General features: G+C 49.7%; 3 protein-coding genes across 8 annotated transcripts in view; 2 read left to right on the top strand and 1 right to left on the bottom strand.

Moving 5' to 3' along the window:
* The window catches only part of LOC101828730 (agouti related neuropeptide), a 62,708-nt gene extending 35,672 nt beyond the window's left edge, over window positions 1-27,036 (bottom strand). Inside the window, exons 1-2 of one of the 2 annotated variants that reach the window (XR_002384041.2) lie at window positions 26,483-27,036; window positions 12,764-12,888 (exon numbers count right to left, since the gene is read on the bottom strand). The gene's annotated coding sequence lies outside the window, so the exon portion shown is untranslated. Of the gene's footprint in view, window positions 1-12,763; window positions 12,889-26,482 lie in introns of those variants that run through there. The other variant, XM_021230771.2, reaches the window with a different exon arrangement.
* On the top strand, window positions 27-10,669 carry Ripor1 (RHO family interacting cell polarization regulator 1). Its single transcript, XM_005076291.4, has 22 exons — window positions 27-2,113; window positions 2,974-3,100; window positions 3,217-3,369; window positions 3,526-3,604; window positions 3,981-4,004; window positions 4,101-4,154; window positions 4,274-4,426; window positions 4,519-4,582; window positions 4,666-4,709; window positions 4,787-4,912; window positions 5,416-5,564; window positions 5,640-5,769; window positions 5,850-7,286; window positions 7,363-7,484; window positions 8,331-8,463; window positions 8,667-8,802; window positions 8,895-9,056; window positions 9,284-9,442; window positions 9,579-9,775; window positions 9,859-9,942; window positions 10,037-10,127; window positions 10,268-10,669. The coding sequence occupies exons 1-22, from the start codon at window positions 2,095-2,097 to the stop codon at window positions 10,363-10,365; spliced, it is 3,741 nt and encodes a 1,246-aa protein (XP_005076348.1). The 5' UTR covers window positions 27-2,094; the 3' UTR covers window positions 10,366-10,669.
* Window positions 25,709-27,954, top strand: part of Ctcf (CCCTC-binding factor) — a 45,988-nt gene continuing 43,742 nt past the window's right edge. For 2 of the 5 annotated variants that reach the window (XM_040736646.1, XM_013117911.3), the window contains exon 1: window positions 25,709-25,933. The gene's annotated coding sequence lies outside the window, so the exon portion shown is untranslated. The remainder of the gene's footprint in view (window positions 25,934-27,954) is intronic. The other 3 variants (XM_005076296.4, XM_005076295.4, XM_013117910.3) reach the window with 2 other exon arrangements.

Raw genomic sequence — 27,954 nt, 5'->3', positions numbered from 1 at the left:
AAAAAGGAAGAGAGAAAAAGAAAATACTCCTTGCCTACAGTCCAGTTTGATGGAGACATTTTCTCAATTACGATTTCCTCTTCCCAGATGTCTAGATTTGTGTTGTTTGCAAAACCCAACCAGGACAATTACATCATAAATTGGTTTTGTGTGCTTTTTGTTCTGGTTTTGTTTTTGTTTTTTTGAGACAAGGTATCATGTAGCCTAAGCTAGCCATGAACTTGTGATCCTCCTGCCTCTGCCTCCTGAATGATGACATAATAGGGATGCACCACCATGTTTGTGTACTTTCTCCCTGTTTTTGAACTTCATTATCAAGGGAACCATACATATCTCCTTACTTGTGTTTTCTGTCTGCCAGTAGTTGATATACCTGCAAGATTCACTCATATTACTGATTGTATTTGTCTATTTTTCATTGTTTTTTTCACATTCTGTTATTATGGATGGGCATTTGTATAGTTTTCAGGTTTATTTTTACTTTTAGTGTGAGAGTGCCTTGAATTTACTGTTAAGTCTGAGACATCCATCTTCTCTGAGAAGGGAGAAAGAGTAGCGCTGTAAATGGTAATTTCCCAGGTAGGAAGCGAGAACCATGTGAGGTTAAGAACTGCACTGTGATTGCAGCTGCTGTGCCAAGACCTCCCAGCTTAATCCAGGATGAGTGTAGGAGCTGCAAGGACAAGGGGGTTGGTCTGCCAGGGTCGGTTCTGACAGGCAAGACGGAGCGCAGGGTGCTAAAGATACTACCAGCAGGCAGGTGATGGAGGGTGGCTGTGGAGAGGGCGTGCAGAGAAGGAAAGGGAAGGAAGGTGGGAAGGAGCTGGAAGAGAAAGCAAGCAGAGGCCGACTGTGATCTCTGTATATAGCGGTGTCTATGAAATTCCGGGTTCTATCTCCAGTGACTGGCACTGAGTTGTGTTCAGGGAACCGGAGGTCTCAGGTAACAAGCAGATGTGGCAGTGGTGATGGAGAGAAACTGATAATTATCGATTATCGACAGTGAGGTTGTGGTTTAGGAAAAGGGCATTCCAGAGCAGATGATAAGGCTAGGGTGTTGGGCATGGGAGCTGAAAGATGCATAAAGGTGTGTATTAGGTGGGCCGTCCACAGGAATGCATAGTTCATGCTGGATGTGGACAAGGAATATTCAAGTAAGAGATGCTGGGATCAAGGAAGCCAGTAAAGGGAATTCAGGACTTGAGGAGAGAGTCAAGGGTAGAAGGATAACTTCTCGGTCCTAGCTTCCACTATAGGGGGAAGCCCTGGCTGGGTAATAGGACCTGATGGTTTTCCCCAGGTCCAAGAGAAGGGCAACACCCAGACTGAGCAACCCCTTTGTGGATATAAAGATGATGCAGGGCCAGCTTCTTCTCAGGTCTTGGAGAAGCACATAATATGTGGTTGGTCAAGCCCCACCATTCAGCTCCTCTCTCCTCTAAGTTTCATCAGAGTACTTATTATTCAGTGTCCTTCACTGGCACAATCCCTGCATTCACCCCCCACCCGCTTCAACACCCACAGAACCCTAATTCCTAGCCCTTTTTATGGTGAATCTTTTCTCAGCAGCATGACAATCACTTTTGAACACCTTTCTTTCTTTTTTAAATTTTACTTTTATTTCACATGTGTTGGTGATTTGCCTGCATGTATATATCTGTGTGAAGGTGTCGGATCCCCTGGAACTGGAATTACAGTGTGAGCTGCTGGAAATTGTTCCTGGGTTCTCTTAACCATCACTCTTGGCACACCTTTCTATCTCTGTGCCACTAGTCTCCATTCTGGTGTTCAACTCCCTTCACAGGCAAACCCTGTGCCAACAACCTACTTCGGAGGAAAGCCCCTAGTCACCGCTTGTAGAGGCGAGGCAGACCGAGGTCGGGTGCCCCCTCTAGTCCGGGGAATCAGTCCCGCCCCATCCCGGCGGGTTGAGTCAGGAGGCAGGAACTGGGCGGGCGGGAGGCGCTGAGAGCAGCCGAAACCGGGGCCAGAGCCGCCGGCAGTGAGCTTGGAGCCCAACAGGGCCAGTACCAAAAGCCCCAGGCCAGCGGGACACAGTGGGTGAGCACCGGTCGGGACCGTCCGGAACCGACCATGAACTCCAAGAAGAGAGGTAGGACTCGGCTTGGAGCTGCGAGGGCTCCAGAGATGGCCACAAGAGATGCCCACAAGGAATTCTGGGGGCCTAGGGTGCGTGTTTCGTTGGGGTAGGTTGGGATGGGGGTTCGGCCCCGAACTTCTTCCCTCCCACGTCAGGGGAAGCGTGCGTCCTTGACTCAGTTTCCAAGAAGGGTCTATAGAGAGGAGGAGGCGGGGCTCTTCTCTCGGCACTGCCCCCCACTCTGGGAATCCCCGGGCGGGCGCCCTGCCGGGAGATCGGTGGCGTCTGGGCGTCTGTGAGTCGGTGTGAGCTGGGGTCACATTTTTACACTGGGCGGTGGGTTACAGGAGTGGATTACAAACCTGCTCTGGCCAGGCCTGTCTCCCAGCTCTGCTGAGAGCCTAACTCGCGCCCCGCCCCATGACCTTCCACGGCCTCCCGGGGTGGTGGCACCCGAGCTTTCGGCCACTTAGGGGGGGCCGTCAGGGGAAGGGCTGGGATGCCGCCCCGCCCCCGGGTAAACAGGCGCTTCCGCACATTCTTCGCGCGCCCCGCCTCTTTCCTGCCTCTTCCCAGCTGGAGGAGGGTCCCCGCGCGACCCCCCCTTCCTGCCCCGCGACAGGCGGAGCCCTTACCTCCGCAGGAAGTAGGGGCAGAGCAGAGGCCACGCTGAGTCCGAGGCCGAGTCGCCTGCCACTGCCCTGTCATTAGCGAGGGGGCCAATGAGGCTAAGACTGCCAAGGCTAGAGCCCATTGGGGCCGCTGTACCTGGAGACCAGGGAGGGCCTGCTCCAGCCCTGGGACCCGGCCACGGGAAGGGGGCTTCTTCAGGGACCCGATTGGTGCTAGACACACACCCCCGCCACCCCCAGGGAGCCCCGCGCGGACTCATTCCATGATGTCCCTGTCGGTGCGGCCGCAGCGCCGCCTGCTCAGCGCCCGGGTCAGTAGGAGCCAGTCCTTCGCAGGCGTCCTCGGCAGCCACGAGCGCGGGCCCAGGTACGCGACAAAAGGTTTAATGGGGGTGAGAGCGTTAGATGGGGTTGGGACTGGGTGTGTAGTGAGGGTTTGGGGGATTCTTGCTGACCTCCTTCTAAAGGTAGTCTCTTCTTCAGGAACTTCACGGTCTTCAGCCCACCAGGGCCCCCACGGAAGCCCCTAGTGCTCTCCCGAGTGTCGAGGATGTTTTCCGTAGCTCACCCAGCCCCCAAGGTGCCACAGCCAGAGCGGCTGGACCTGGTGTATGCTGCCCTTAAGCGGGGACTGACGTAAGCAACCCCCTCCTTGTGCAATATCCCAGGATTCCACCTAGGTTTCTCTGTGCAAGTTTGAATCTTCCCAGCCATGCACCCTTTTCCCCACTGCCAGCACCGTATCAGCTTGGGGCTGGATAAGTTGACCCTTGTCACTTGCCTTTCCCCTAGGGCCTACTTGGAAGTGCATCAACAGGAGCAGGAGAAGCTCCAGCGCCAGATAAAAGAATCCAAGAGGAATTCCCGCCTAGTGAGTAAATGATAGGAATGCCCTGAACCAAAGCCTCTTGCCTGTATAGTGTAGGGTCTGGGCAAAGCAACCTTGTATGATACTGAGCTGTGTTCTAAGGTGAGCTGGTAGGTGATTCTCTTCCAACTTCTTGGAGTGCACTTTCTCCCCGAAACCTAGTGCCTTACTCACAAAAGCTTCCAGTGGGAGAGTGCAGGCTTCACTCATGACAGCAAGAGATTATATTGCAAAGGCACAGGAGAGGGCCAGGGTTCATACTGGGAAGATGGTTGTCAAAGGAGGAAACTCTTTTGATTACTGAGGAATAGCTGGATGGGCAGGTACTTTCCTGGGGTCCTGCTGATGCTTTCTAAGTACCCCTTCTTATCTCCTGTAGGGCTTCCTGTATGACTTGGACAAGGTAAGTGTATTTAGAATTGTGTTGGGAGGGGGTTGGCTCAGAGGGAGAGGAAAGAGTCCTAGGACTTAGGATCTTTCTGACTCAACCCTCCCTTAGCAAGTCAAGTCCATTGAACGTTTTCTTCGACGACTGGAGTTCCATGCCAGTAAGGTACTTGTGCAGCATGCATGCTGAGTGGGAAGTGGGTGTGGCTGTCACAGGGAAAGTGGACGGGAGCCCCAGTGGCGAGTTTCAGTTCCCTCTCGCTACCCCTACTGTTACCTTCCCAGATCGATGAGCTGTATGAAGCATACTGTGTCCAGCGGCGTCTCCGGGATGGTGCCTACAACATGGTCCGTGCCTATAGCACAGGGTCTCCAGGGAGTCGAGAGGCACGAGATAGCCTGGCTGAAGCCACTAGAGGGCATCGAGAGTACACAGAGGTGAGACATGAGGACTGCTGTGGCAGAGGCAAGGTGTGGGCTCAGGAGAGAATACGTTCTTCATTCCCTCACATCCTTACCCTCCTTCCCAGAGCATGTGTCTTCTGGAGAACGAGCTGGAGGCCCAGCTGGGCGAGTTCCATCTCCGGATGAAAGGTACTGAGTTGTAGGGGCAGAGGAAGGCAGGAGTGGGTATGCTTAAGGCTCAGCATGGCTCACCTTCTCCTTTTTGTGCCCAGGGCTGGCTGGCTTTGCCAGGCTGTGTGTGGGCGATCAATATGAGGTATGAGGTTGTGCGTGAGAAGGCTGGGATGGAGGGTCACAGTCCCAAGGGCTGCTTCACCCTGCCTGTTTCCCCAGATCTGCATGAAATATGGCCGTCAGCGATGGAAACTGCGAGGCCGAATAGAGAGCAGCGGGAAGCAGGTGTGGGACAGCGAGGAGACTGTCTTTCTCCCTCTACTCACAGAGTTCCTGTCTATCAAGGTGACTTTTCTGACCAGTTCTATAAGACAGCTTGTTCCTATGAACCACATTATCCTGTGAATTCCTTGTAACCATCTCTCCTAAGGCTCTCTCATTCCTGAGGTCCCTTATAGCTCTATGGCCCTGTAAATGTAACTTCATGACCTCTGTGATATCCATAACCCTCTTTATGTGGCCTTGAAAACAATCTATGTAATTCCTGTACTTCATGATTTTGATAGTAAGACCTCATGAGCTTTCAAACTTGTGGATATTTGATTTCCATTGAACTCCCATGAGACTGTGAACCTAAAATTCCAATGACCCTTCCAAACTTAGACTTCTATGATGCTCATGGAGGCAGATTGCCTCCATGGCCCTGTGATCCCTAGAACTCTCATCCTGCAATCTGCACGGCCTCATGACCCTGTGACTATCTGTACAAACTCAGATTTCTGAATGTCCTGGAGCTCATTAGCCCCAACACTCACTCACATGACCCCTCCATGTACTCTTGGCTACAGGTGACAGAACTGAAGGGCCTGGCTAACCATGTAGTTGTGGGCAGTGTCTCCTGTGAGACCAAGGACCTGTTTGCTGCCCTGCCCCAGGTTGTGGCTGTGGACATCAATGACCTTGGCACCATCAAGCTCAGCCTGGAAGTCATATGGAGGTTGGTCAGAATGAAGGGCTTATGACAGGGCAAAAGGAAGGTGGTGGCATGGCTAATGTCCTTTTCCCTTTACAGTCCCTTTGACAAGGATGACCAGCCGTCAGCTGCTTCTACAGTCAACAAAGCTTCCACTGTCACTAAGCGGTTTTCCACATATAGCCAGAGCCCACCAGACACACCCTCACTTCGGGAGCAGGCCTTCTATGTGAGTCAAAATCCAGGCCCCTGGTCTCACCATCTCCCAGGGACTTTTTTGTATAACCCTCAAGTGTCTCTTTCTCTCAGAACATGTTACGGCGGCAGGAGGAGCTAGAGAATGGGACAGCATGGTCCCTGTCATCTGAGTCTTCAGATGACTCATCCAGCCCACAGCTCTCAGGCACTGCTCGACACACATCAACTCCCAAGCCCTTGGTGCAACAGCCGGAGCCCCTGCCCATCCAAGTTGCCTCTCGAAGACCAGAGATGCTCACTTCTGGCTCCATGGATGAAGAGCCAGCTGTGTCCCCAGCCCTAGTCAATGGGCATGCCCCTTACAGCCGGACTCTCAGCCACATCAGTGAGGCCAGCGTGGATGCTGCCTTGACTGAGGCTATGGAAGTTGTGGGCTCAGAAAGCCTAACCCCAGGACCACTTGCATATCCAGATTCCACCCATGTGGAGCATTTCAGTAGTGTTCCTCCTGTCTTAGACACTGGCCATTCTGCCACAAGACCTACCCCCAGTACAACTGGCCCTTCCCCCACACTTACAGACCCTGCCTCATCTACACAGTTAGACTCAGTTCACAAAGCCACAGACTCTGACCCTTCTGAGTTACCAAGCCTCACACATGCAAGTTCTACCTACAGTGCTATAAGCCCTATCAACAGTGTCCCAAGCCTAACTTCCACTACTATAGATTCTATCCACAAGCCTGTGCCCTCTACCCTCACCACTACAGGCTCTATCCCCAATGCTACAGACCCAGTCCAGGCTACCACAAGCCCTACTCCCACTACCCCAAGCCCCACTCATACCACTATAAGCCTCACCCACACTATTGTAAGCCAGACACATAGCACTCCAAGCCCCATGCACACCACTCCAAGCCCCACCCATACCTCTGTAAGTCCCACTTGCACTATTCCAAGCCCTACCAATGCCACTCCAAGCCCCAGTAACAGTACCACTAGCCCTCCTCAAAAAACTGGGATGCCAACTCATACCACTACAAGTCATACCACCAATGCTGTGGACCCAGCCTTGACCACTACGAGCCCCATGTCTACAATGGAAAGCCCCAACCCTGCTCTAGACCTTGCTCTAATCTCCAGCTCCTCTGCAGACCCCACACTCCCAGGCACTAACTCTCTGCTCTGTAGTCACTCAGCCTCCACTCCCTACACTAAAGCAGACCCCACAGCATCTTGCACCTCTTTCCAGAGTCTTGCTTGTTCTGGTTCAGAGGTTCCCACAAGCCCTGCCCCAAATTCCCCAGAACAAAATCTTAAACGCCCAAGTTTCTCTCCCTCATCCATAGCCCCTGCACCCCAACATTCAGAACTTAGCCTGGCCACAGCTGCTCAAGCCCCAGTCCCCGAAGCAACTGGAGGAGCTGGGGACAAAAGGCTTGAAGAGGCTCTGGGGACCCTAATGGCTGCCCTGGATGACTATCGTGGTCAGTTCCCTGAGCTACAGGGTCTGGAGCAGGAGGTGACTCGACTGGAGAGTTTGCTCATGGTAAGGAGCCTAGGCTAGGCTGCACAGGGAGAGCTGCCAGCCAGTGGGCATAGCTCTGACCCCTTTACAATTTCAGCAGAGACAAGGCCTGACTAGAAGCAGAGCCTCCAGCCTTAGCATCACTGTGGAGCATGCCCTGGAGAGCTTCAGCTTCCTCAATGATGACGAAGACGAAGACAATGATGGTCCTGGGGTCAGGTGAGAGGGCCAGGCAAGGCACGACTGGGAAGTGGTTGGGCAGAGAGGGGAAGGGGAAGAGGAACAGCAACTTGAGGCAGAGGAGGCGTAGGTGGGTTGGCAGAAAGACAAGTTGGGAACTGGCGAGATGGGGCTAGGTGGAATGCATGGGGATGGGCGTGCGGCAAGTGCAGGTGTGTCTTTTCCTTGTGTACCTCGTGGATCTTTGATGCCCATGTCACCAACTCCATCTGTCCCAGTGCTTGTGGCCACCCTGCTCATCTCTGCAATGTCTGCCTCCCCCGCAAGCCCCCATCAGCTTGTGAGCCTCCCGCCTCTCATCTTTCCCTTGCCCTCACCTTGGACCCACCCAGTGAAGGAGCTCTTTCAGTGCCTCCCCATGTATGCTGTGTCCCCCAGTGTCAGCCCCCTCCAAGGTCTCGACTCTCCCGGAGGTCCCGGCCTCTCAGCTCTCATTCCTGGAGTAGACTTCACAGATTCAGATTTGAGAGTTGCACCCGGCCCCTCCTCCCTTTAAGACTTACTAGGTTCCAGTCCCAAGCCCTGCATCCCTTGCAGTCCACATTGTATAGACCATCCGGCCTGCAATCCTGCTGGCGCCCATCTCAGGCCCGGAAGCCCCTTTGGTCTTAGCAGGGGTAGGAAAAGGCAAACTGACTATAAAGACCCATGTTACTCATTGCTGGTTGCAGCCTCATCCTCCTGGAAGTCTTCTGTGAACTTACCTGTTGTCTGTGTCTGCACATTGTCTTTCCATTCTGGGTGGGAGGGACTTAATAAAAATAATCTCTGGTGACCAGAAGGGAATGTGTGTTGTCGGGGTGTTTGATTCCATTTTTCTCTCAGGCCCACAAGCAGCCCAGAGGCTGTGGCAGAGGACAGATTAGACTCATCAAATGCCCAGTCCCTAAGCACAGGGTGTCCAGCCCTGGATGCTACCTTGGTCCAGCACCTGTACCACTGCAGCCACTTCCTGCTGGTGAGGGGATACTCCCCCCAACCCTTGACCCAGGGAGCCCTGCACTCTGATCCTGGCCCTCCAAACCTCGCAATTCCACACACCAATGCCCCAGAGTCTAGACATTTGCCTCCCAATGCATGCTGAGACCTGTACCTCCCTGACTCCACCCCCCACAACCCTTACCATGAGGTCTAAATTACTTGGCAACCCCTGTCCTCTAGAAACTGGGCACATTTGGGCCCCTGCGCTGCCAGGAGGCATGGGCCCTAGAGCGGCTGCTGAGGGAAGCACGTGTGCTCGAGGAAGTATGTGAGCGCAGCAAGCTATGGGGGAACTCTGCCACCTCTGCCCAGGAAGGTAAAGGCCAGGCGTTCGCCCCTCACCTACTCCCATTCACATGCTCCCCCACCCCCACCTCTGTTGCTGACGGTTTTCCTCACCCCTCACAGTGGTGCAGTTCTCTGCCTCTCGGACTGGCTTCCTGACCTTTTGGGACCAGTGTACAGAGGGACTCAGCCCCTTCATCTGCCCCGTGGAGCAGGTGCTCCTCACTTTCTGCAGCCAGTACGGAGCCCGTCTTTCCCTGCGCCAGCCAGGCTTAGCTGAGGCTGGTAAGTGGGCTGCCCACCTGCCCTTTTCTTCCTTCCTCAGCTCCCGTAGAGAAGGCCTTGTCAACCCACACTGACTGACAAGTTGAGCACTGAGGAGAACTAGTGAGTGCTTGTTCACAGAGTCCTGTGTGGACAAGGAGCCCCGGGCCTGAGCTAGAATGGGGAGATTCTCTTCCTCCTTAGAGGCCTGGGTCTCTCCCGACTCAGACTGGTACTGTCTCCTTCAGTGTGTGTGAAGTTCCTGGAAGACGCCCTGGGGCGGAAGTTGCCTAGGAGGCCCCAGCCAGGCCCTGGGGAGCAGTTCACCATCTTCCAATTCTGGAGTTACGTAGAAGCCTTGGACAGCCCCTCCATGGATGCCTATGTGACAGAGACTGCAGAGGAAGGTAAGGCAGTGGCCCTGGCCACAGAATGCTGACCCCATGGGTGGTCCTGATATTATGAGTGATGAGATCTCAAGAACAAAGCCTCTCACCCAAGAGCTTTGCCAACTTGTCCTGCCCTCCTCCCTGCCTCTTTTAGTGTTACTGGTACAGAATCTGAACTCTGATGACCAGGCTGTTGTGCTGAAAGCCCTGAGGTTAGCACCTGAGGGGCGCCTGCGAAGGGATGGACTTCGGGCTCTTAGCTCCCTGCTGGTCCATGGCAACAACAAAGTCATGGCTGCTGTCAGCACCCAGCTTCGGAGCCTCTCACTTGGCCCTGTCTTCCGGGAAAGGGTGAGTTTGGCAGGGCTTTCTTGTGGGTAAGGTGAGGGTTGAAGGTTTCCAGTGTCTGAAGTCTTCCCTCCTCCCTTTCCCAGGCTCTTTTGTGCTTCCTGGACCAACTTGAGGATGAGGATGTGCAGACTCGAGTGGCTGGATGCCTAGCTTTGGGCTGTATCAAGGTGATCCCTGCCAACCTACGTTCCTAACACTTTCACTCCAGGGCTACTCCTGCTTGTTAAACTGAGCCCGCCTCAATGTTTTGTTCCCTGATAGGCTCCCGAGGGCATTGAGCCCCTGGTATACTTGTGCCAAACAGACACAGAAGCTGTGAGGGAAGCTGCCCGGCAGAGCCTACAGCAGTGTGGTAAGGCTGGGAAGTGGGAGACATGAGTTGAGGGAATTTGGGAATACCTTGGCTATTGGGAGTAGGGTGAAGTAATGCCAGGCATGGGAAGGCTTGGAAGATGCCAGGGCCACTCTTGACCTTATCCTCACACGTTATAGGGGAAGAAGGACAGTCTGCTCATCGACGGCTAGAGGAGTCCCTGGATGCTCTGCCTCGCATCTTTGGGCCCAGCAGCATGGCCAGCACGGCATTCTGAACTCTCTAATCACCGGCTCCCAGTGTTCCTTCCCCCATTTTCAGGGCTCACCAGGCACTGGCAGGGAGGGTGAGGGCTGGTTCCAGACACCTCTCCCCACAAATTTCTATCAATGAAAATCTAATATATTCTGTTACCCCTGGGGTTGGTAGAGTGCCTGAAACGAAGTGCCTCCCAGCCTTGGTTCTGCGTATCTTTTGCCACAAGTGTCAGGGGCCTGGCCGTATCTTGCTCTGCCTCACCATATCCCTTGGTTTTATATTTTATTTACAGAGTTTTACAGAAAATAAAAAAGCAAAATGTATTTCCTACATGGCTTGCTGCACCTCTGAACCTCTGCTCCAACACCTTTGGGTATGCTCTTCCTGGCACTGTTGTGCCCACACTCCAGCTGTGACAACATCGTGTGCTTTTGCCCTGGAAATCCTGGTGGAAGAAAGCCCAGAATCCAGGGTTGTGCTTGGAGAAGAGGCAGAAGGGAAAGGAGCACTGCTGAACAGGTTGAGCCTGCAGCTGAGTCTGGGGACTACAGTCTCTGAGTGGATCTAAGCAGCTGGCCCAGAGAAGGCCCTAACTGCTTATTCTAAACTGGCTGTGGCTCGGGGGAAAAAGGAAAGCTAGCAGAATGCCTGAGCTGTTGCCACCAGGGGGCAGCAGAACTGCATCAGTGGGTGGTAAGCTTCTGTGCGTGCCCCTGACTGGGCAGCTTTCTACAATGGAGCTCAAGAAGCAAACTTGAGGCTGTGGGGAGAGGTGGGAATCCTTGCTTAAGGGAGGAGCTGGGACCTGGGAGTCAGGAGATCCGGATGGCTGCCGTGTGAACCAGGACAGCAAGGTCCTTCCCTTCCTGAGGCACCTCCTTCCCTGCAATAACAAACCTGTGAACTCTGTGGCTCCCAACAGCCAACAAACAGATCTGTGTTGAGGAAGTAGAACTCCCAAGAGAGGGCTTTCTTGACTCCAGCACAGGAGTTTGTTAGGTTAGGAGACCTTTGGGAGGGACTTGAGGGTGGGGGTGGGATTTCAGGATGGGAGGCCTTTTCTAAAAAGGTCTTGAGGAATTTTTTGCCCCATGGCTAGAGAAATGGATCCTCCATCCTCCTACCAGAATTTCTATTATCTAGAGTGATTGGACATGCATAAGGTCTCCCAGCTTGAGCCCACTCTGGTGTCCCAATACCTGTGGTGATAGCACAGTAGTAGTGTGACACTTTGTGCACAAAACTGTCATAGGGAGCATTCAGGAAGAGCCAATTAGGTGTCAACAGCTGCCTAGATGTGGTGGGGGTGACCCAGATCCCTGGGGAACCTTACCCCAGTGTTTTAGAACTCGTATGAAGAGGTTTTTGGCAGGGCCTTCACCACCTGCCGGGGAGGTCATGCTGAGCAAAAGAAACGGCAACAGGAAACACCTGCGAGCAGATGCTGGCAGTTCACTAGAGTCTGGTGGGGGTGGGGTAGAGCGGACAGACAGACAGCCCTTACACACTGGCATAGCTGGGCAAGACAGGGCAGTTCAACTTTTTGGTTGGTCATCTGGGGGTAAAATGGAATAGATAAAACAATCAGGTGACAGACCACACCACTGCCTATAACTGCACAGTTCAGAGGCAGTGCCAGAACCACCAGTAGAACCCTACAGGCTTGAGGCCACAGAACAGGCCCACTGGTAGGGCAGAACTGTTCTGAGTGCTGGGGAAAGTGAAGCCAAACCTTGGTTGAGCAGGGCTTAGCAAAGTGAAGGCAGTGACTGAGCCAGAGCAACCTCATAGCACAAACCATAGGACAGTGTCTGGCAAGAAATACAGGATGGGGAAATGTCATTATTCTAGTCAGAGGCCAATTCTGGCTGTCACTGAATATCCCTGTTCTCCAAAACAGAAGGGACAGGGTGGATAGGAACTAGAATCAGAGCACTTTGAGCACAGCCAGGGGAAGAGCTATCAGGCCTCTGCCCTTCAAGACTTCTAGGTTTGAAGCAGCATGGATCAATCACAGGACAGTCACCTGACCTCTCAATTCCTAACCTGAAGTCAGGCTGGTCTCTTAACCCAACAGCAGGTCTTGGTCTGTCAGATGGTGGGAGACATACACAGGTCACAGCTGCCCCAGAACTCTTTTACTTCCTACCCTGCTGTCCTGAAGGCAAGGGACACATTTGTTCTTCTGGCTCAGATTTAGAGACAGTTGGGAGATTGGTGATATTATCAAGAGTCACAGGTATCAGGGCAAGGAAAGTGTGTGGCAAATGGAAATGGGCTTCCAAGGCCTGTAACATGCTGATGGGCCTCATCATTTAAGACCGCCTAGGTCACAGCCGTGTCTTGTTCATCACCTTCAGAACTCTGCACACAGGAAACCGATACGTGCACGCTGCAGAAAAGGGGCCAGGCTGAGGTGGTTTAGGACAATTTATTGTGTTCGTGGTGCAGGAGCTTCCTTCCATTCCCCTCCTTGCCTCTTGCCCTCTTCCAACCTTATCTTTCTTCTTGTTTCTCACTCTTCTTTCTCATGTACTCAAAGCTGCAGTGAACCAAAAAGAAGAAAAGCATGTTTGTGAAGGCAAAGAAGCAGATGGGCTGGCACATGGGAAGAGGACTGCTTCTTTGTCTCCCCCGCAGAGCGGGTGCCTTCCTTGTACGTTTCTGAGCCTGGTATGTGGGTACAATTTGCTGAATACCAGCACATGAGATGTTCTCTGCTTTCCTTCCATCCCCTCAAAAAGAAGTGTACTATTCAGGCCACTCATCCCCCAAGGACAGAAGGCTTTTCAAGGAGTTGGAGAGATAGCTCAGCAATTAAGAACACTTAGTGTTCTTGCAGAGGACTTGGGTTCAGTTCCCAGCATCCACATAGTGATTTACAACCATCTATAGGCAGATACATACATGCAAGCAAAACCTCATACTCCTAAAAGCAGGGCAGTGGTGGTGCATGCTTTCAATCCCAGCACTCAGGAAGCAGAGGAAGGTGGGTCGCTGTGAGTTCCAGGCCAGCTTGGTCTATAAAGTGAGTTTCAGGGCAGCCAGGGCAGTTTACATAGAGAAACCCTCTCAAAAAGCCAAAGGGGGGGGGGCGGAGAAAGCTCTTGGCTTGAATACAGGGCTAGGCTTTTCTGGATCTGGATAATATAAGGTGAGATTGGAAAGACTCCAGTTCATCCTCTAAAATTTAAGGAAACATAATATATCAATTAGAAAATAAGGCTGTCAATGGCCTACAGTGACAGCCATCAGTCTAAATTTGATGGTAAAATTCAAGGCCCAGTTGCCTCTTAAGAAACACCCCAGGCACACTGACAAACAGTAAATGCTGACTTAAAACAGCTGAGTAAGCAGCTGCTTTGCTATAGCGTACAGCTATGTTCCTAGCTAACTTCTCTGACCATTGCCTCCTCCTCAGGCACTCCCATAAATAGCACTCCAGAGTTCTACTGTCTTTAAACACATGGCTTCCATCTACAGTCTGAGGCTAATGTCAGTCATGCTGTTTTTACTTTATTCCTAGACCCTTGTGAATCCAACTTCAGACTGGATACTTCTTTTTAACATCCAAAGCATCTCAAACTCAACAGCCCAAAGCCTACTCTTTGTCCTTCTTAGACCTATTCTCCACGAAACTCAAACCTACCTCTACAGGCTTCTTTCCTTTACAGAAAACCCCAGTATAGTCTTTTGTCTATTCCAGTCTGGAGTCTCATTTCTACTGTAACTGCTTCCCTCTGCCCTGGAGCTTTTTTTTTTTTCAAGACAGGGTTTTTCTGTCCCTTTGGAGGCTGCTTAGAACTAGCTCTGTAGACCAGGCTGATCGCGAACTCACAGAGATCCACCTGCCACTGCCTCCCAAGTGCTAGGATTAAAGGCATGAGCTACCACCTCCTGGCAGGAGCTTTTTTTTTAAACTTTACTTTAGGTGCATTGGTGTAGAAGGTGTCAGATCTCTTGGAACTGGAGTTATAGACAGTTATGAGCCACCATGTGGTTGCTGGGAATCAAACCCAGGTCATCTGGAAGAGCAGCTAGTGCTACTAACCTCTGAGCCATCTCTCCAGCCCCTGCCCTGGAACTTTACTGAGCTATTTGCAGGGCTTGCCTACACCTAAATCTGGTACCATTCCTTCTGTGGTCCATTATTTTCACCTCTACATAACCTTGCTCAAGCCAACCCCCTAGAAACCTTCAATTTAAACATTACATATTTCTTTAAGAGTTATACCTTCACTGGGTTATCGTGACAAATGTTTGCTTGTAGTGAGATTGCTGTGAATTCAAAGCCAGGCTTGGCAACACAATGGTTTTGAGGCCAACCTGGCCTATATTACCATTCAAATGTATTAATCACATGTAATTAATTGCTTATTTCCTTTGTAACTTGTGGTGTAAGCATAATTACCCTGACGATTCTACTAAGCAACTGGCTCCACAAGTCTAAGGATGAGCCACAGGCGTTTCATGGGTTCTTTCCAGTAGAACTCTCTAAGTTCTTTTAGTCTTATTTTGTTTTTTGAGACAAAGTTTTTCTCTGTAGCCCAGGCTGTCGTGGAACTTGCAGATCCATCTGCCTCTGCCTCCCAAGCACTGGGACTAAAGGCGTGTACCACCAACGCCCAGCATCCCACCCCCCACACTTCAGCAATGCTTTATTGGTAGTCCCCATACTATGCCATTCAACCACTTAAAGTACAACTTGCTGAACATGGTGGTACAAGCCTGTAACTCCAGCACTTTGGAGGCTAAGGCAGGATCAAGAATTTAAGGTCATTCCCAGCTACATAGTAAATCTGAGGCCAACCTAGACCGCTTGAAATTCTGTCCCAAAGCAAAACAAAAAATTTTAACGGTGTATGGTGGCACACACCTTTTAATTCCAGCACTCAGGAGGCACAGAGCTACATAGTGAGACCCTGTCTCAAAACAAAACATCAAAGTATACAATTCAAATTAGGCCTGATGGTAAAAGCTTCTAATGCCAGCTACTTGGGAGCTGAGGCAGAAGCACTGTAAATTCAAAGACTGCTTAAGCTATACAGCAAGTTCAAGGAGGCCACCCTGGACAACTTGGCAAGACCAGGTGTCAAAGTTAAAAAGTGGGCAAACTTGGACTGTAGCTCAGTGGTACAGTGTTTGCTTAACACACGCAAGATCTTTGGTTCAATCCCCAGTACTGTAATAAAGCAGCTAACCTAATGGCTTTGGAAATACTACAATTTTAGAATATTTTTACCTACTCATAAATAAGAGAATGATACTCCCTTTTAGCTATCATTCCCAGGGCCCCTGCATTCCTCAACCCCAAGCCAAGCAATTAGAAATCTATTTTCTGCCCCTATATTTGTTTATCCTGTATATATTTCTAAATGGAACCAGATTATTTCTTTCCAACTTACCCAGTTCTCAGAGTCACCCGAGAACTGGAGCCTGGCAATTACTATTTGATCAGCCTGTTGTGTGTTTTAGACACACACATTATATAGCCCAAGGTTTCATTATATAGCCCAAGTTGGTTTTGAACCTGCAATCATCCTGCTTCCACTGCCTGAATGCTGGGACTATAGGTATACACTACCATGCCCACCTAAATATCCCCTTTCCCTCTAGTACTCAAAGTCAGATACATAGAAAGTGGTCAATAAATGTCGTTTAGAGTTCTTGATATGGCTTAGTAGGTATAAAGCATGTGCTGTACAAACCTGGCAATCTTTGTTGGGTCCCTGTGATCCGCATGGTGGGATGAAAGAACCTGCTCCTGCAAATTACTCTCTGACTTCGACACTCTCAGGCAGATACAGGCACACACATTGTGTACAGTGTGCACGTGCACCGGCGTGCGCGCGCATGCGCACACACACACACACACACACACACACACTTTTTTTTTTTTTTTTTTGGTTTTTCGAGACAGGGTTTCTCTGTATTGTTTTGGAGGCTGTCCTGGAACTCGCTTGTTGGTCCAGGCTGGTCTCGAACTTACAGAGATCCGCCTGCCTCTGCCTCCCGAGTGCTGGGATTAAAGGCGTGCGCCACCAACGCCCGGCTCACACACACACACTTTAAAGAAATGTTCTATAAGACTAGAAGGGATAGCACATACCTGTAGTACAGGCACTTGAGAGGCTGAGGCAGAAGGATTTCTTCAAGTTCCAGGGCAGGCTAGGCTACAATGTGGGATCCTGTCTCTATACATAACAATAACAGAAATGCCTTTGATGTATATCTTTGCAATCTGTTACCTCTGAACTCCCCATATCCAATTTCCCAACTTATGTTGTATTCTATCTCAAATGCAACCTCTAAACATTTTGAGGATGAAAGTACCATATGTTTAGTGTAGAAGAAGCCTTAAAATTCAGCGTATCTTGGGCTGGAGAGATGGCTCTGCTCACAACCAAAATTTATCACCTGTCTCCGTCCAGTATTACCTGTCTAGAGCACAAAGCTGGGTTCAGTTACTCAGGACATACGTATAGATTAATAAATCATAGCTCCAAATACCTTTGCTGTCTCTCTGCCAAAAATTGCCTGAAATTTCCATCATTAAAACCCTTTTGAGCTGGCCTTTTAACCCAGCACTTTGGAAGCAGAGGCAGACAGATCTCTGTGAGTTCGAGGCCAGCCTGTTCTACAGAGCTAGTTTCAGGACAGCCAGAGCTGTTACACAGAGAAACCCTGTCTTGAAAAACCCAAAAAACAAAACAACACCCCCAAACCAAAACAAACCCTTTTGATATGGCTCAGAGGTTAAAGGTGCTTTCTGCTCAAGTCTGATGAGTCTGAGTACTGTCTTTCGAGTTGAAGTGGTAATATCCAGTTTGTCTTGGGGTCAGAAATCCTTTTGTTTCTCCTAAACTATCATATGGAATTAAGGAAATGAGAGTTCAGTGTTCAATAAAAGAGCACGTGCTTAACGTGCACAAGGTCCTGTGCTTAATTCCCGGCAGAAATGTCTCCTCCCTTCTCCTTCCTAGGCAGCCTTGGAGCTACGGCAGCATCTCTAGAGGACTACCATAGAAGCAGAAATGCTGAGCTAGATGCTGTGCTGCACACCTGTAATTCTAGTGCTCAGAAGGCTGAAGTAAGGGAATAATTTGAGCCTAGAATTTCAAAATCAGGTGGGTTAACATAGCAAGACAAATAAGGAAAGGAGAGGAAGTGGAAAGGGAAAGGCAGGGGAGAAAAGGAAGGAGAGTGGGAGGGATGTTAACTGTAACTGGGCCTGGTGGACAGATTTATAATTTTTTTTTTTTTTGGTTTTACGAGACAGGGTTTCTCTATATTGTTTTGGAGTCTGTCAGTTCAGCCCGGCCTTGAACTCAGAGATCCGCCTGCCTCTGCCTCCCGAGTGCTGGGATTAAAGGCGTGCGCCACCAACGCCCGGCTGAGATTTATAATCTTAGTTACTCCAGAGCCTAAAAAAGTTTAAGGTCAGTCTGGGTTACAGGGTTAATTTAAGGCCAGCAACTTAGTAAAATCCTGCCTTAAAGTAAAAAGCAAAAAGGAGCTGGGGGAGACAGCTCAGTGGTAAAGCATCTGCCTGCGTGCCCAAGGCCATAGGTCCAATCCCCAACATAGAAAGAGGCAAGAAGAAAAAGACAATGAAAGCCTGGTGGCACTGGTGCACACACCTTTGATCCCAGGAACTTGGGAGGCTGACACGGGCAGATCTCTAGGAGTTCAAGGCCAGCCTGGTCTACAAAGGGCTGTTACATAGAGAAACCCTATCCAAAAAAGAAGAAGGAGAAGAAGGAGAAGGAGAAGGAGGAGGAGGAGGAGGAGAAGAAGAAGAAGAAGAAGAAGAAGAAGAAGAAGAAGAAGGAGGAGGAGGAGGAGGAGGAGGAGGAGGAGGAGGAGGAGGAGGAGGAGGAGGAGGAGGAGGAAAGATGATGAAGGAAATGTTATATGAGGTCTAAGGGAGGGAGGGAGGAACCCCAAGCAGCCAACAAGAGAACACAGGGAGAAAAGTGTGGCTAAAAGACATGATTCTCATTATGGTTTTGAATAAGTAACTTTTTCTTTTCTGTTTCTTTTGAAACAAGATACCCACCCAGCTTGTACTGGAACACACTCTATTAGCCAAATTGGTCTCAAACCCACAATCTTCCTGCCTGAGCCTCCTGAGTGCTGGGATTACAGATGTGCACAACTATACCTGGCTCATTTCCAGAACTTAAGTTAAAACTAGGTTAGGCATGGTGAGGTACACCTGAGATCCCAGCACCTTTGGAAAGGCAGGTATTTTGTAAAAGGATTTGATGCATTACAGAAAGCTAACCAATCAATGCTTGGAAAACCAAAGAGCAAAGGTCAGAATTAACCTACTTCCCATGCATGGGATGTAGGTACTTGAAAGGGAAGCCATTTGAACTGAGAGGTAAAAAGCAAATACAGAAAGAAGACATTGATAAGGAAAAAATTCTTAGGGTCTGGGCAGGAGATGATGTGGAAGTCTGTAAGATATTAGAAGTAGCAGGTTTGGCAGTTGATGTGGATAGATACTAAGAACTTTCCAAGTGTTTTATGAAGTTCAACATCACATCTACTACTAGCACAGTGGCATGGGCTGACCCCCGTCCTCAAACACTTATTTGTATGCCCTTACCATGCTCTTTACCTTACATGCCTTTGTCTCACCTATTAATACTTTAGCTCCAGCTGAAGTGAGATACTACTAGAGACGATTCTTTTCTTTACACTCATTTTTCTGTGAATCCATTTCTTCCCCTTTTAAAGATTTTTATTTTGTATTTGCCTACATGTATGTATGGCCACTATATGCATTCCTGGTGCCCTCATAGGCCTGAAAAGGGTATCAGATCCCCTGATACTGATGTTACAGACAGTTGTGATCTGCCATGTGGGTGTTGGGAACCAATCCATGGTCTTTGCATGAGCAGCAGATGCTTCTAATTGCTAAGCCATCTCTCCAGGCTCAGTTGTTGCATTTTTTGCAATGAAACTTTTAAGTCCAAAGGCAGGAAGCACTTCTTAAATCCAGTGCTCAAAACAGGAAGCTGCAAGCGTGCAGGTACTCAAACGATATGCTTACCTGGAGCTGGAGGTTTAGCTCAGAGGGACTGTGCTACTCTAGTTATCCTAATGTGCACAAGACTCCGGTTCAATTTAAAAAGGGGGGTGTGTGAATATGAGAGACTATCTGATGAACTGGATGGATTGTGTAATATCTCATACATGTTTATGGCAATATTTTGTTTATGCTATAACAAATAAAGCTTGCCTGGAGATCAGAGTGCAAAGCTAGCCACACTAGATAGTCATAGAGGCCAGGCAGTGATGGCACACACCTTTAATCCCAACAGCCACACTAGTTAGCCATGGAAACCCGACAGTGATGGTACACAGCTTTATCCCAGCACTCAGGAGACAGAGGCAGACAAATCTCTGAGTTCAAGGTCACCCTGGGCTACATGAGAGTGAATCAATCTAAAAGAGAAACAGAGCTCACACCTTTAAAACCAGCACAAGGGAGGAGGAGACAGGAGTGACATAGCTGGGCGGAGAAAGAATGTAAGGTGGAGGAGACAGGAACTCAGAGCAGTCTGAGTGAATCTGAGGATCAGTGAAGTCAGGAGCAGTCTGAGGTTTTTGGTGGAGAACACTGCAGTCTGCAGTCACTCTGAGGGCAGGATAGCCCCTCTTTGATCTTAACCTTGGTAGAGGTAAGAACTGTCTAGTGGCTGGCCACTTTGCTTTTCTGATCTTTAGCTTGAACCCCAATATCTGTCTCTGGGTTTTTATTATTTGTGCTACACATGTTCTCAATAGGTATAGACAACTGAATAATTCATGTGTATCCTTATGCACTATACCAAAGTAAAGATTCTTGTTTATTGTGAGTACATTGCCCTTTCATTTATTGATTTTCTGGTGTAAAGTGTTTTTTTTTTTTTTTTTGGTTTTTTTGTTTTGTTTTGTTTTTCGAGACAGGGTTTCTCTGTGGCTTTGGAGGCTGTCCTGTGTCCTGGAACTAGCTCTTGTAGACCAGGCTGGCCTCGAACTCACAGAGATCCGCCTGCCTCTGCCTCCCAAGTGCTGGGATTAAAGGCGTGCCCCACCAACGCCCGGCCGTAAAGTGTTTAAAATATATAAATGAAATAAAATGTTTGCAATTCCTTCAAGCCATACATGGAACAAAAAGGGAACCATGAAGGATGTTAGAAATAGAATTCATGTGGGCAGGTGTCTGAGTTCAAGGCCAGTCTGGTCTGGTCTAGACAGACCCTGTCTCAAAACACAAAACAAAACAAAACAAAACAAACAAAAAAAAAAACAAGGCAAAAAAATCTCTTTTGAGAATTCTTGCAGAAAGTATGTCTTTCCCAGAATGAATGACTCTAAAGCCAAGAAGAATTTACTTAGAAATATAGCATGCTGGGCGTTGGTGGGGCACGCCTTTAATCCCAGCACTCGGGAGGCAGAGGCAGGCGAATCTCTGTGAGTTCAAGGCCAGCCTGGTCTACAAGAGCTAGTTCCAGGACAGCCTCTAAAGCCACAGAGAAATCCTGTCTGGAAAAACAAACAAAAAAAGAAATACAGCTAATTCTATTGATAACTCTAGAAAGATCAAGTTGTTTGGAAGGTAGGATTGGGATTAAGGGTAAATAATGGAAAGCATGACAATTACTGAGTAATAACTGGTACCTATATCAGAAGCTTTACTTTTCAGAATTTTTATCATTATATCAATACAGTGATCAACCTTACAGGAGAGGTCTGCAGATGAGCTGCTATTCATTCACCTGAGATCACAGAGCCACTAAGAAATCAACACAAAGGGCCCACCAGATGGCTCAATGGATAAAAAGGCTCTTGTCACCGAGTCTGATAACCTGAGTTCAATCCTCAGAACCCAACTGAAAGAACAAACTCCTGCAAGTTGTCCTCTGATGTCCATGGCACACATGTGCTCCTACCCCAAAATAAATAAATGTTTTTTAAAAAGTTAACACAAAGCCGGGCGTTGGTGGCGCACGCCTTTAATCCCAGCACTCGGAAGGCAGAGACAGTCGGATCTCTGTGAGTTCGAGGCCAGAGCGAGTTCCAGGACAGCCTCCAAAGCCACAGAGAAACCCTGTCTCCCTGTCTCAAAAAACCAAAAAAAAAAAAAAAAAAAAAAAAGAAAACAAGCTGAGCCGGGTGTTGGTGACACATACCTTTAATCCCAGCACTCAGGAGGCAGAGGCAGGTGGATCTCTGTGAGTTCGAGGCCAGCCTGGTCTACAGAGTGAGTTCTAGGACAGCCAGTACTTGTCTCAAAAAATCAAAAACAACAACAACAAAAAGAAAACAAAGTTCTCTAGTAATTTGGCCATTCTTCTATAGAGAAACAATGTAATTTTTCACTCCTTTTTTTTTTTTTGACAAGGTCTTATTATAACCCAGATTGGCCTCCAATTCATGACCCTTCTGTCTCAGTCTCTCAAATACTGGGATTACAGGTGTGTACCACCATACTTGGCTACAAGACTTTACTTTTTAATTTTTATCTTTTGGGGGCTCACTACAGATTGATCCCAAAGCCTCACACATGCTACCACTGAGTTACAACATATCTTAGCCAGCATGGATACTAGTCTACCTGCCAGTTAGTAAAACAGCACTTTGCTCATCTGTCAAACTCCCAGGTACCCAACCCTTAAGAATTACTCTAGGAATCTGTCCCCACCTAAGAGGTTGCGGGACAGGTTCTAAAGCCATATGGTAAACCAGGCAGACATCTGCTAAAAGACCCTGACCACTGTCCATGAACTACAAACCTAAGTGAAAGTCCATGGGAAGGACCCTTCCTTACATTCTCAAAGAATTAGGGTGGTGAGATGACTCTGCAGGTAAGAGTGCTTGAATCTATGCCTGACACCCTGAGTTTCATTCTTGGGACCCAAATGATAGAAGAGAACTAACTCCTACAAGTTAACCTCTGATTCCCACATGTATGCTCTGGCACGCATGCATGTGCATACATCACACAAAATAAGTAAGACAACCCTAACAATACTATATACACACACAGATACAATTAGTCTGTATCACATTCTAGGATATTCTAAAACTATCCCTTATAAACCAGGAATGGTGGCTCATACCTGTAACCCCAGGAAAAAAGACAGGGTGTGGGGGGACACACTACTCTAAATGAAATTTGAGGCCACTTTGGGCTACAAGGTGGATATAAGGCTATATAGCAATAGCAAGACCCTGTCCCTATTAAAGGCGCATACCTTTAATCCCAGCATCGGGGAGGCAGAGGTAGGTAGATCTCTGTGAATTCCAGGCCAGCCTGGTCTACAGGGTTCCAGGACAGTCAGGACTGTTATATAGAGAAACCTTGCTTGTCTCAGAAACCAAAAACAAACAACAAAAAAAGACCCTGTCATAAAACACACACACACACACACACACACACACACACACACACACACACCAATTATACATAACAATAACACACGGGGGCCAGCAAGATGTCTCAGTTGGTAAAGGCACTTGCCACCAAGTCTCATAACTTGAGTTCCATCCCCAAGACCCACAAGGTGAAAGGAGACAACTTACTTCTGCAAGTTGTTCTTTGACCTTCACACATGAGCCATGGAACCTGAGCATGACCACTCCCAGTAAACAAATACAATACCCAACAAAACAACATTTCCTTTATAAACCCCCAGCATAGGGTAGCTTCAGTTGTTACTTAGGAAACAAATCTGCCCTTATTTTTCAGTGCTGGGGATCAAATCCAGGACCTCAAACATGCTAGGTACTCTACTGAGTAACAGTCCTCAGGCCCTAGTCTTATTATTCTTTTTTTGTTGTTGTTGGTTTTTTGAGACAGGGTTTCTCTGTGGCTTTGGAGGCTGTCCTGGAACTCACTTTGTAGACCAGGCTGGCCTCGAACTCACAGAGATCCTCCTGCCTCTGCCTCCCGAGTGCTGGGATTAAAGGCGTGCGCCACCAACACCTGCCCCTAGTCTTATTATTCTAACTGCATCTCATCATGTTACTCTTCCCTTGCAGCTTAACTCTTTTCAGCCTGAAACGCTTTAATCTTTGATTTGGTTTTCCCTTCCTTACTTTATGGAGGTAATTACACATAGTAGGACACATCAGGATTTACTAGAAGAAAGTATCCTTTGTTTCTTCCTATGTGTTTTCACCTGACAGAACAGCACATAGGTTTGTTTTTTCAGAAAGCAATTCTAAGGTTACTTGGACCCTATTCCTGACTTCTGATATTTTGTTTTTGTTTTTTGGAGTCAGGGTTTCTCTGAGGCTTTGGAGGCTGTCCTGAAACTAGCTCTTGTAGACCAGGCTGGTCTTGAAAACAGAGATCCCCCTGCCTCTGCCAACTGCTGATACTTAAGAGGTTATATACTAGTAAATACAACTGAGGCTTTTTTCCCTTCTAAAGATACTGCCCTGTATTTGTCCACACTAAAGCCTTTTACTGCAAATATTCTCAAGGTGATGTGAGATAAAACAGCTCAGGAATAATACCATCTTTTTAAGTTTTGTCTGTTTTTGAGACAGGGTTTCTCTTTGTATTTTTTATTTATTTATTTGGTTTTTCGAGACAGGGTTTCTCTGTGGCTTTGGAGGCTGTCCTGGAACTAGCTCTTGTAGACCAGGCTGGTCTCGAACTCACAGAGATCTGCCTGCCTCTGCCTCCCGAGTGCTGGGATTAAAGGCATGCGCCACCAACGCCCAGCCAGGCTGAACTTCAACTCAGAGATCTGTCTGCCTCTGCTTCCAGAGTGCTGGGATTAAGGTTGTGTGCCACCACATCTACCAAGCTCAATGGAAGAGCACTTGTCATGTGAATGGCTGTGGGTTGGACTCCTACCCCTGAAAGGGAAATGAGACAAAACTCCTCCCTTGACCTTACATCCTTCTGCACTTATTCCCAAGTGTCTATTCCACCCACAGCAAAACTCTTAAGTTGCTTTCATGCACTGTCAATATCCCCTTACTTCCGGTTTACTTTTTAACCATTCTACTCAGGTCAACATCTTCAGTTGGTCCACACTAGCCAAGCTGAAGTCACCAACGACATTGTCTAGTTATCTCCGAGGCCAACAAATTCAGTAACTAAGCCTCTGGCTCACCTGGATCAGAACACTCAGCACCTTGAAACAGAAGCTTCACTTCCTGTCTCAAACTTCTGGCCTTGGATTCTACAATTCAACACTCTAGACTTTCTGTCTGCTTCCTTCTCTATTACTCTAATACAGGATCTTTCTCTTAAGTCAGGGGTCATATATACTGACAGCCCTACAACAGTGGGCTAAAGTTTAAATAAGTTTAAAAACATCTTATTTAGCTACTAACATTCGAACACTTGGATTACATTCTTCCAAATCCAACTTTTTGATTGTTTGGGGGGGGGGGGGGATAACAGTATCTGTTGATAATGGGCCAGCATTCCCACAACACAGCATAAACAGATAGGGCAGAAGCAGCTCCCTTGATGCTAGGTGCATTTGTTATCCACATAGCTAAAGTAAGAGGGTTGAGAATATAGTCCTAAGTCACATTCCAGTCTTGGGGAGGAAGGAGATCACTAGAACATCTAGCGAGAGGGCCCTTATTAATTTACCACTGGTTGGGTAGGCCCCCCCCCCCCGGCGCCTCCAGAGTAGAGGGAAGGACTGAAGGATTTCACAGAAATGACGTATTCTTACGGTGCCAAATACAGCTAAAGACTGAGGTGGCTTCGAGACACCCAGGAGGCCCTATCCTGGTCCTCGTAATTTCACACAGGATTTTATAAGGCCCTTTTCTAGCTCACCAAAGCAAAGACAGCTCTTCTAGCCGTCGATTTTGAGCACTGGACACTGTTGGATAAGTGTGAGGGCGCGGGAACTCACTGGGTCTTACTCGGTAGCGGACCACAGTGCAGAGCTGGGTTGGAGACCGGGTAGGGCCGAACCTTGGAGACTCGTCGACCCCACGGCCCAGCCCCGCGCGCTCAATTCAGCCAACCTTAGTCCTCCCGCCCTTCACGGCTTTGGGGGGAGAGAAAGAGCTAAAGAATCACAGCAACCAGGCGGAGTTCCGACCGCCCAGAGGCCGCAAACCTCCGCCCAGGAAGTCCCACCCAACGGGAACCAGGACGCCTCCGCCTTAGCGAAGCCCACGCGCGACCGGGCGAGGGCGCGGAAGGGCGCGTGCGGCGTGACGACGCGACTCGCGGCGCATCTCGTGACGCCATCGCGCCTGCTTTTGAAAGTTGGCGCCCGGGGCCGCCTCCCATGCTGCCCTGCGCCAACCCCTCCCCTCACCTTTCCTCCCCCGCCCTCAACTCGCCGCCGGCCGGCCCCCCCCACCCGTCTCTTCCCTTATCAGCACCCGCGGCCCCGGCAGCGCCGACGCAGGCGCACTGCACCGCGCCGCCGCCATTTTGTGTCCGAGCCTGTGGAGCGATTAAACCGTGCGCGGAGCTGCTTCTTTGGCGGCAGCGGCGACAGCGGTAGCCAGTGCGGGCACGCGGAGCTGGCCGGGGACGCCAGGTGGCCGGAGCGGTGGAGCGGCGGCGGAGCGGGCGCCGTGGGGGGTGTGGCGCGAAGGTAAGGGGGCCCGGGGTGGAGGAGGTTTCGCGGGCCGCCTCTAGGTGTCACGATGGGGCCGCTCCGGTCGGCGCTGGCTGCAGCCCGGCGCCAGCGCCGCCGCCGGGGGGTGTTTGTCTCCCTCTACCGTCCCTGCTGCGGCGCGGCCGCCGCCATTGCCCGGCGCTGCCGCCAGGGCCTGGCCAACCCCCTCCACGCCCGCCCGCTAGCTTCCCTCCTCCCAACATGGTAGGCCTCTGGCGGCGGCGGCGACAGAGGCCTGCGCGCTTGGCGACTCCATTTTCCTTCCTTTGTCTCTACCCTCGAGGCCGGCTTTTGGCCCGGCTGATCTTCAGGCCGCGGCCCGCCCTCTGCCCTCCGCCCCACCCGCGACAGGGGCCCTAACCGAGGCCGGACCTCTGAGGCTGGGTTTCCGTGCTTGCCTCGCTTAGGGGTCTTGAATCCTCTGCCGCCCGCGCTCAGCCTGGTCCCGGAACCGTGTGGGTGTCGGGTCCCTACCGACGCGCCTCGGACTGCCCGTCTTCCAGTCCACCCGGTCCCGGAACCTACCCGGCCGCCCTGAGTGCTTCTCCAGCAGCTGGGGTGCTCTCTAGTTTCTCCGAGTCCGATCATCGCCGCTGCTGGTCTCCGTCGCCGCCGAGTGGCGCAGGCGGCGCTGCTGTGGCTGCGATTAGAGGGACCCCTGAACTGCCGAGAGCTCCCTCTGCAAGGCTGGCTGAGCTGCTCGCGCCTCGACGCCGCCCGAGCGGGCGGGGGAACGCGCGCTCGCCGCCCCCGCCGGGCCCCGTTGCGCCCCCAAACTCCACGCCAGGGCATCGCGCGGGACCCGACCGGTGCGGCCCCCAATGGTGGGCGGAAAGACAGAATTTCCGCACCAAATAGTTTTTCCCCAACTAGGTTCGCACTCTTGAGCCCGTTGGAATGATAGCAGTCAGACGTTGTGCGCTCAGAGATCGCAAAGGGACTGAAACTTAATTTCACTCTGATCTCAAGTGATGTGTTAAAACTCCATAAATCGGGAGCATGAGCTGGTTACGTTTGTTCAAGCGACTCTGGAGTTTGTCTCCGGTTTAAATTGTAACTTCGCACTCCACTTAGGACCTGATGCTCTGGGGCTAGGCTAAGACAGTTCAACCCCTTTGGGATTGTGCAACCCCATCTAAAGCGCCAGTAGGGCTGAATGATCTTATTCTTGACTAGACTGGTAATTTGACTGTTCGATGAAATGTGAGGGTTGATGTTGTAATTGAATCGGGTCACTTGCAGTAGATGGTTTATAAATGTCTTTCCTAATGTAACTACTCTTTAGTAGCTGACTTCCTGTATTGGGTTTAACATTAAGTAAACATCGGCATAGAGACAATACTTTTTGGAGTTTAGATCAACTAAGAAAGCTAAAATTCCACAGCCTCCATAGGAGGGAAAAGAATTAAACGGTATTCACCCTGACTTTAAGTCCTTTGCATTAATCTGTTAAATTACTGGAGTAACCTTTATGTCTCGAGGTCAGGCCATCCGTTCCCCCCCCCCACCTCCATATTTTATTACCAATTAGCCGCTGATGTGTACCTTAGGTTCTTGCGGAGAAAAAAAAAGTCCAGGTTGACATTGTTTTTAAAAAGAAGATATTTAAGCTTATGAAGCGTTTTAAACATCTCCCTCCACCCCGACCTAGTTTATCTCTGTAGCCCTGGTTGGTCTCATACTTAGGAGATCCACCTGCCTCAGTCTCCCAAGTGCTGGGACTAGAGGTGTGCTCTGACATGCTCTGCTTGCTCTAAACATGTTGATATAGGAAAAATTGTGCTGTTCACTGTGTGTGATCCCAATTTGTAGGCCCTGGCGACCCACATTGTATGCAACTCTTACAACACTCCCCAACGTCTATACCATCCCTTCCCTCCCCCTTAAGTGAACCTAGTATTCTTCGAGCTAGTTGGGCCTTACTGTAGCCACATTGAAATCCTATGCAACTTTGATTTTTGTGGTGGTTGTATATGCCTTGCAAATGTCCTACCTTT

Source organism: Mesocricetus auratus, unplaced genomic scaffold, assembly GCF_017639785.1.
Source record: "Mesocricetus auratus isolate SY011 unplaced genomic scaffold, BCM_Maur_2.0 Super-Scaffold_100062, whole genome shotgun sequence".
In the NCBI taxonomy this organism is placed as follows: Eukaryota; Metazoa; Chordata; class Mammalia; order Rodentia; family Cricetidae; genus Mesocricetus; species Mesocricetus auratus.
This window is presented reverse-complemented; position numbering and strand designations above follow the sequence as displayed.

Coding starts and splice junctions, on each gene's coding strand:
- Ripor1 (XM_005076291.4), top strand. Junction 9,443..9,578: donor GACAGAGACTGCAGAGGAAG/GTAAGGCAGTGG, acceptor TGCCTCTTTTAG/TGTTACTGGTACAGAATCTG. Junction 9,943..10,036: donor TAGCTTTGGGCTGTATCAAG/GTGATCCCTGCC, acceptor GTTCCCTGATAG/GCTCCCGAGGGCATTGAGCC.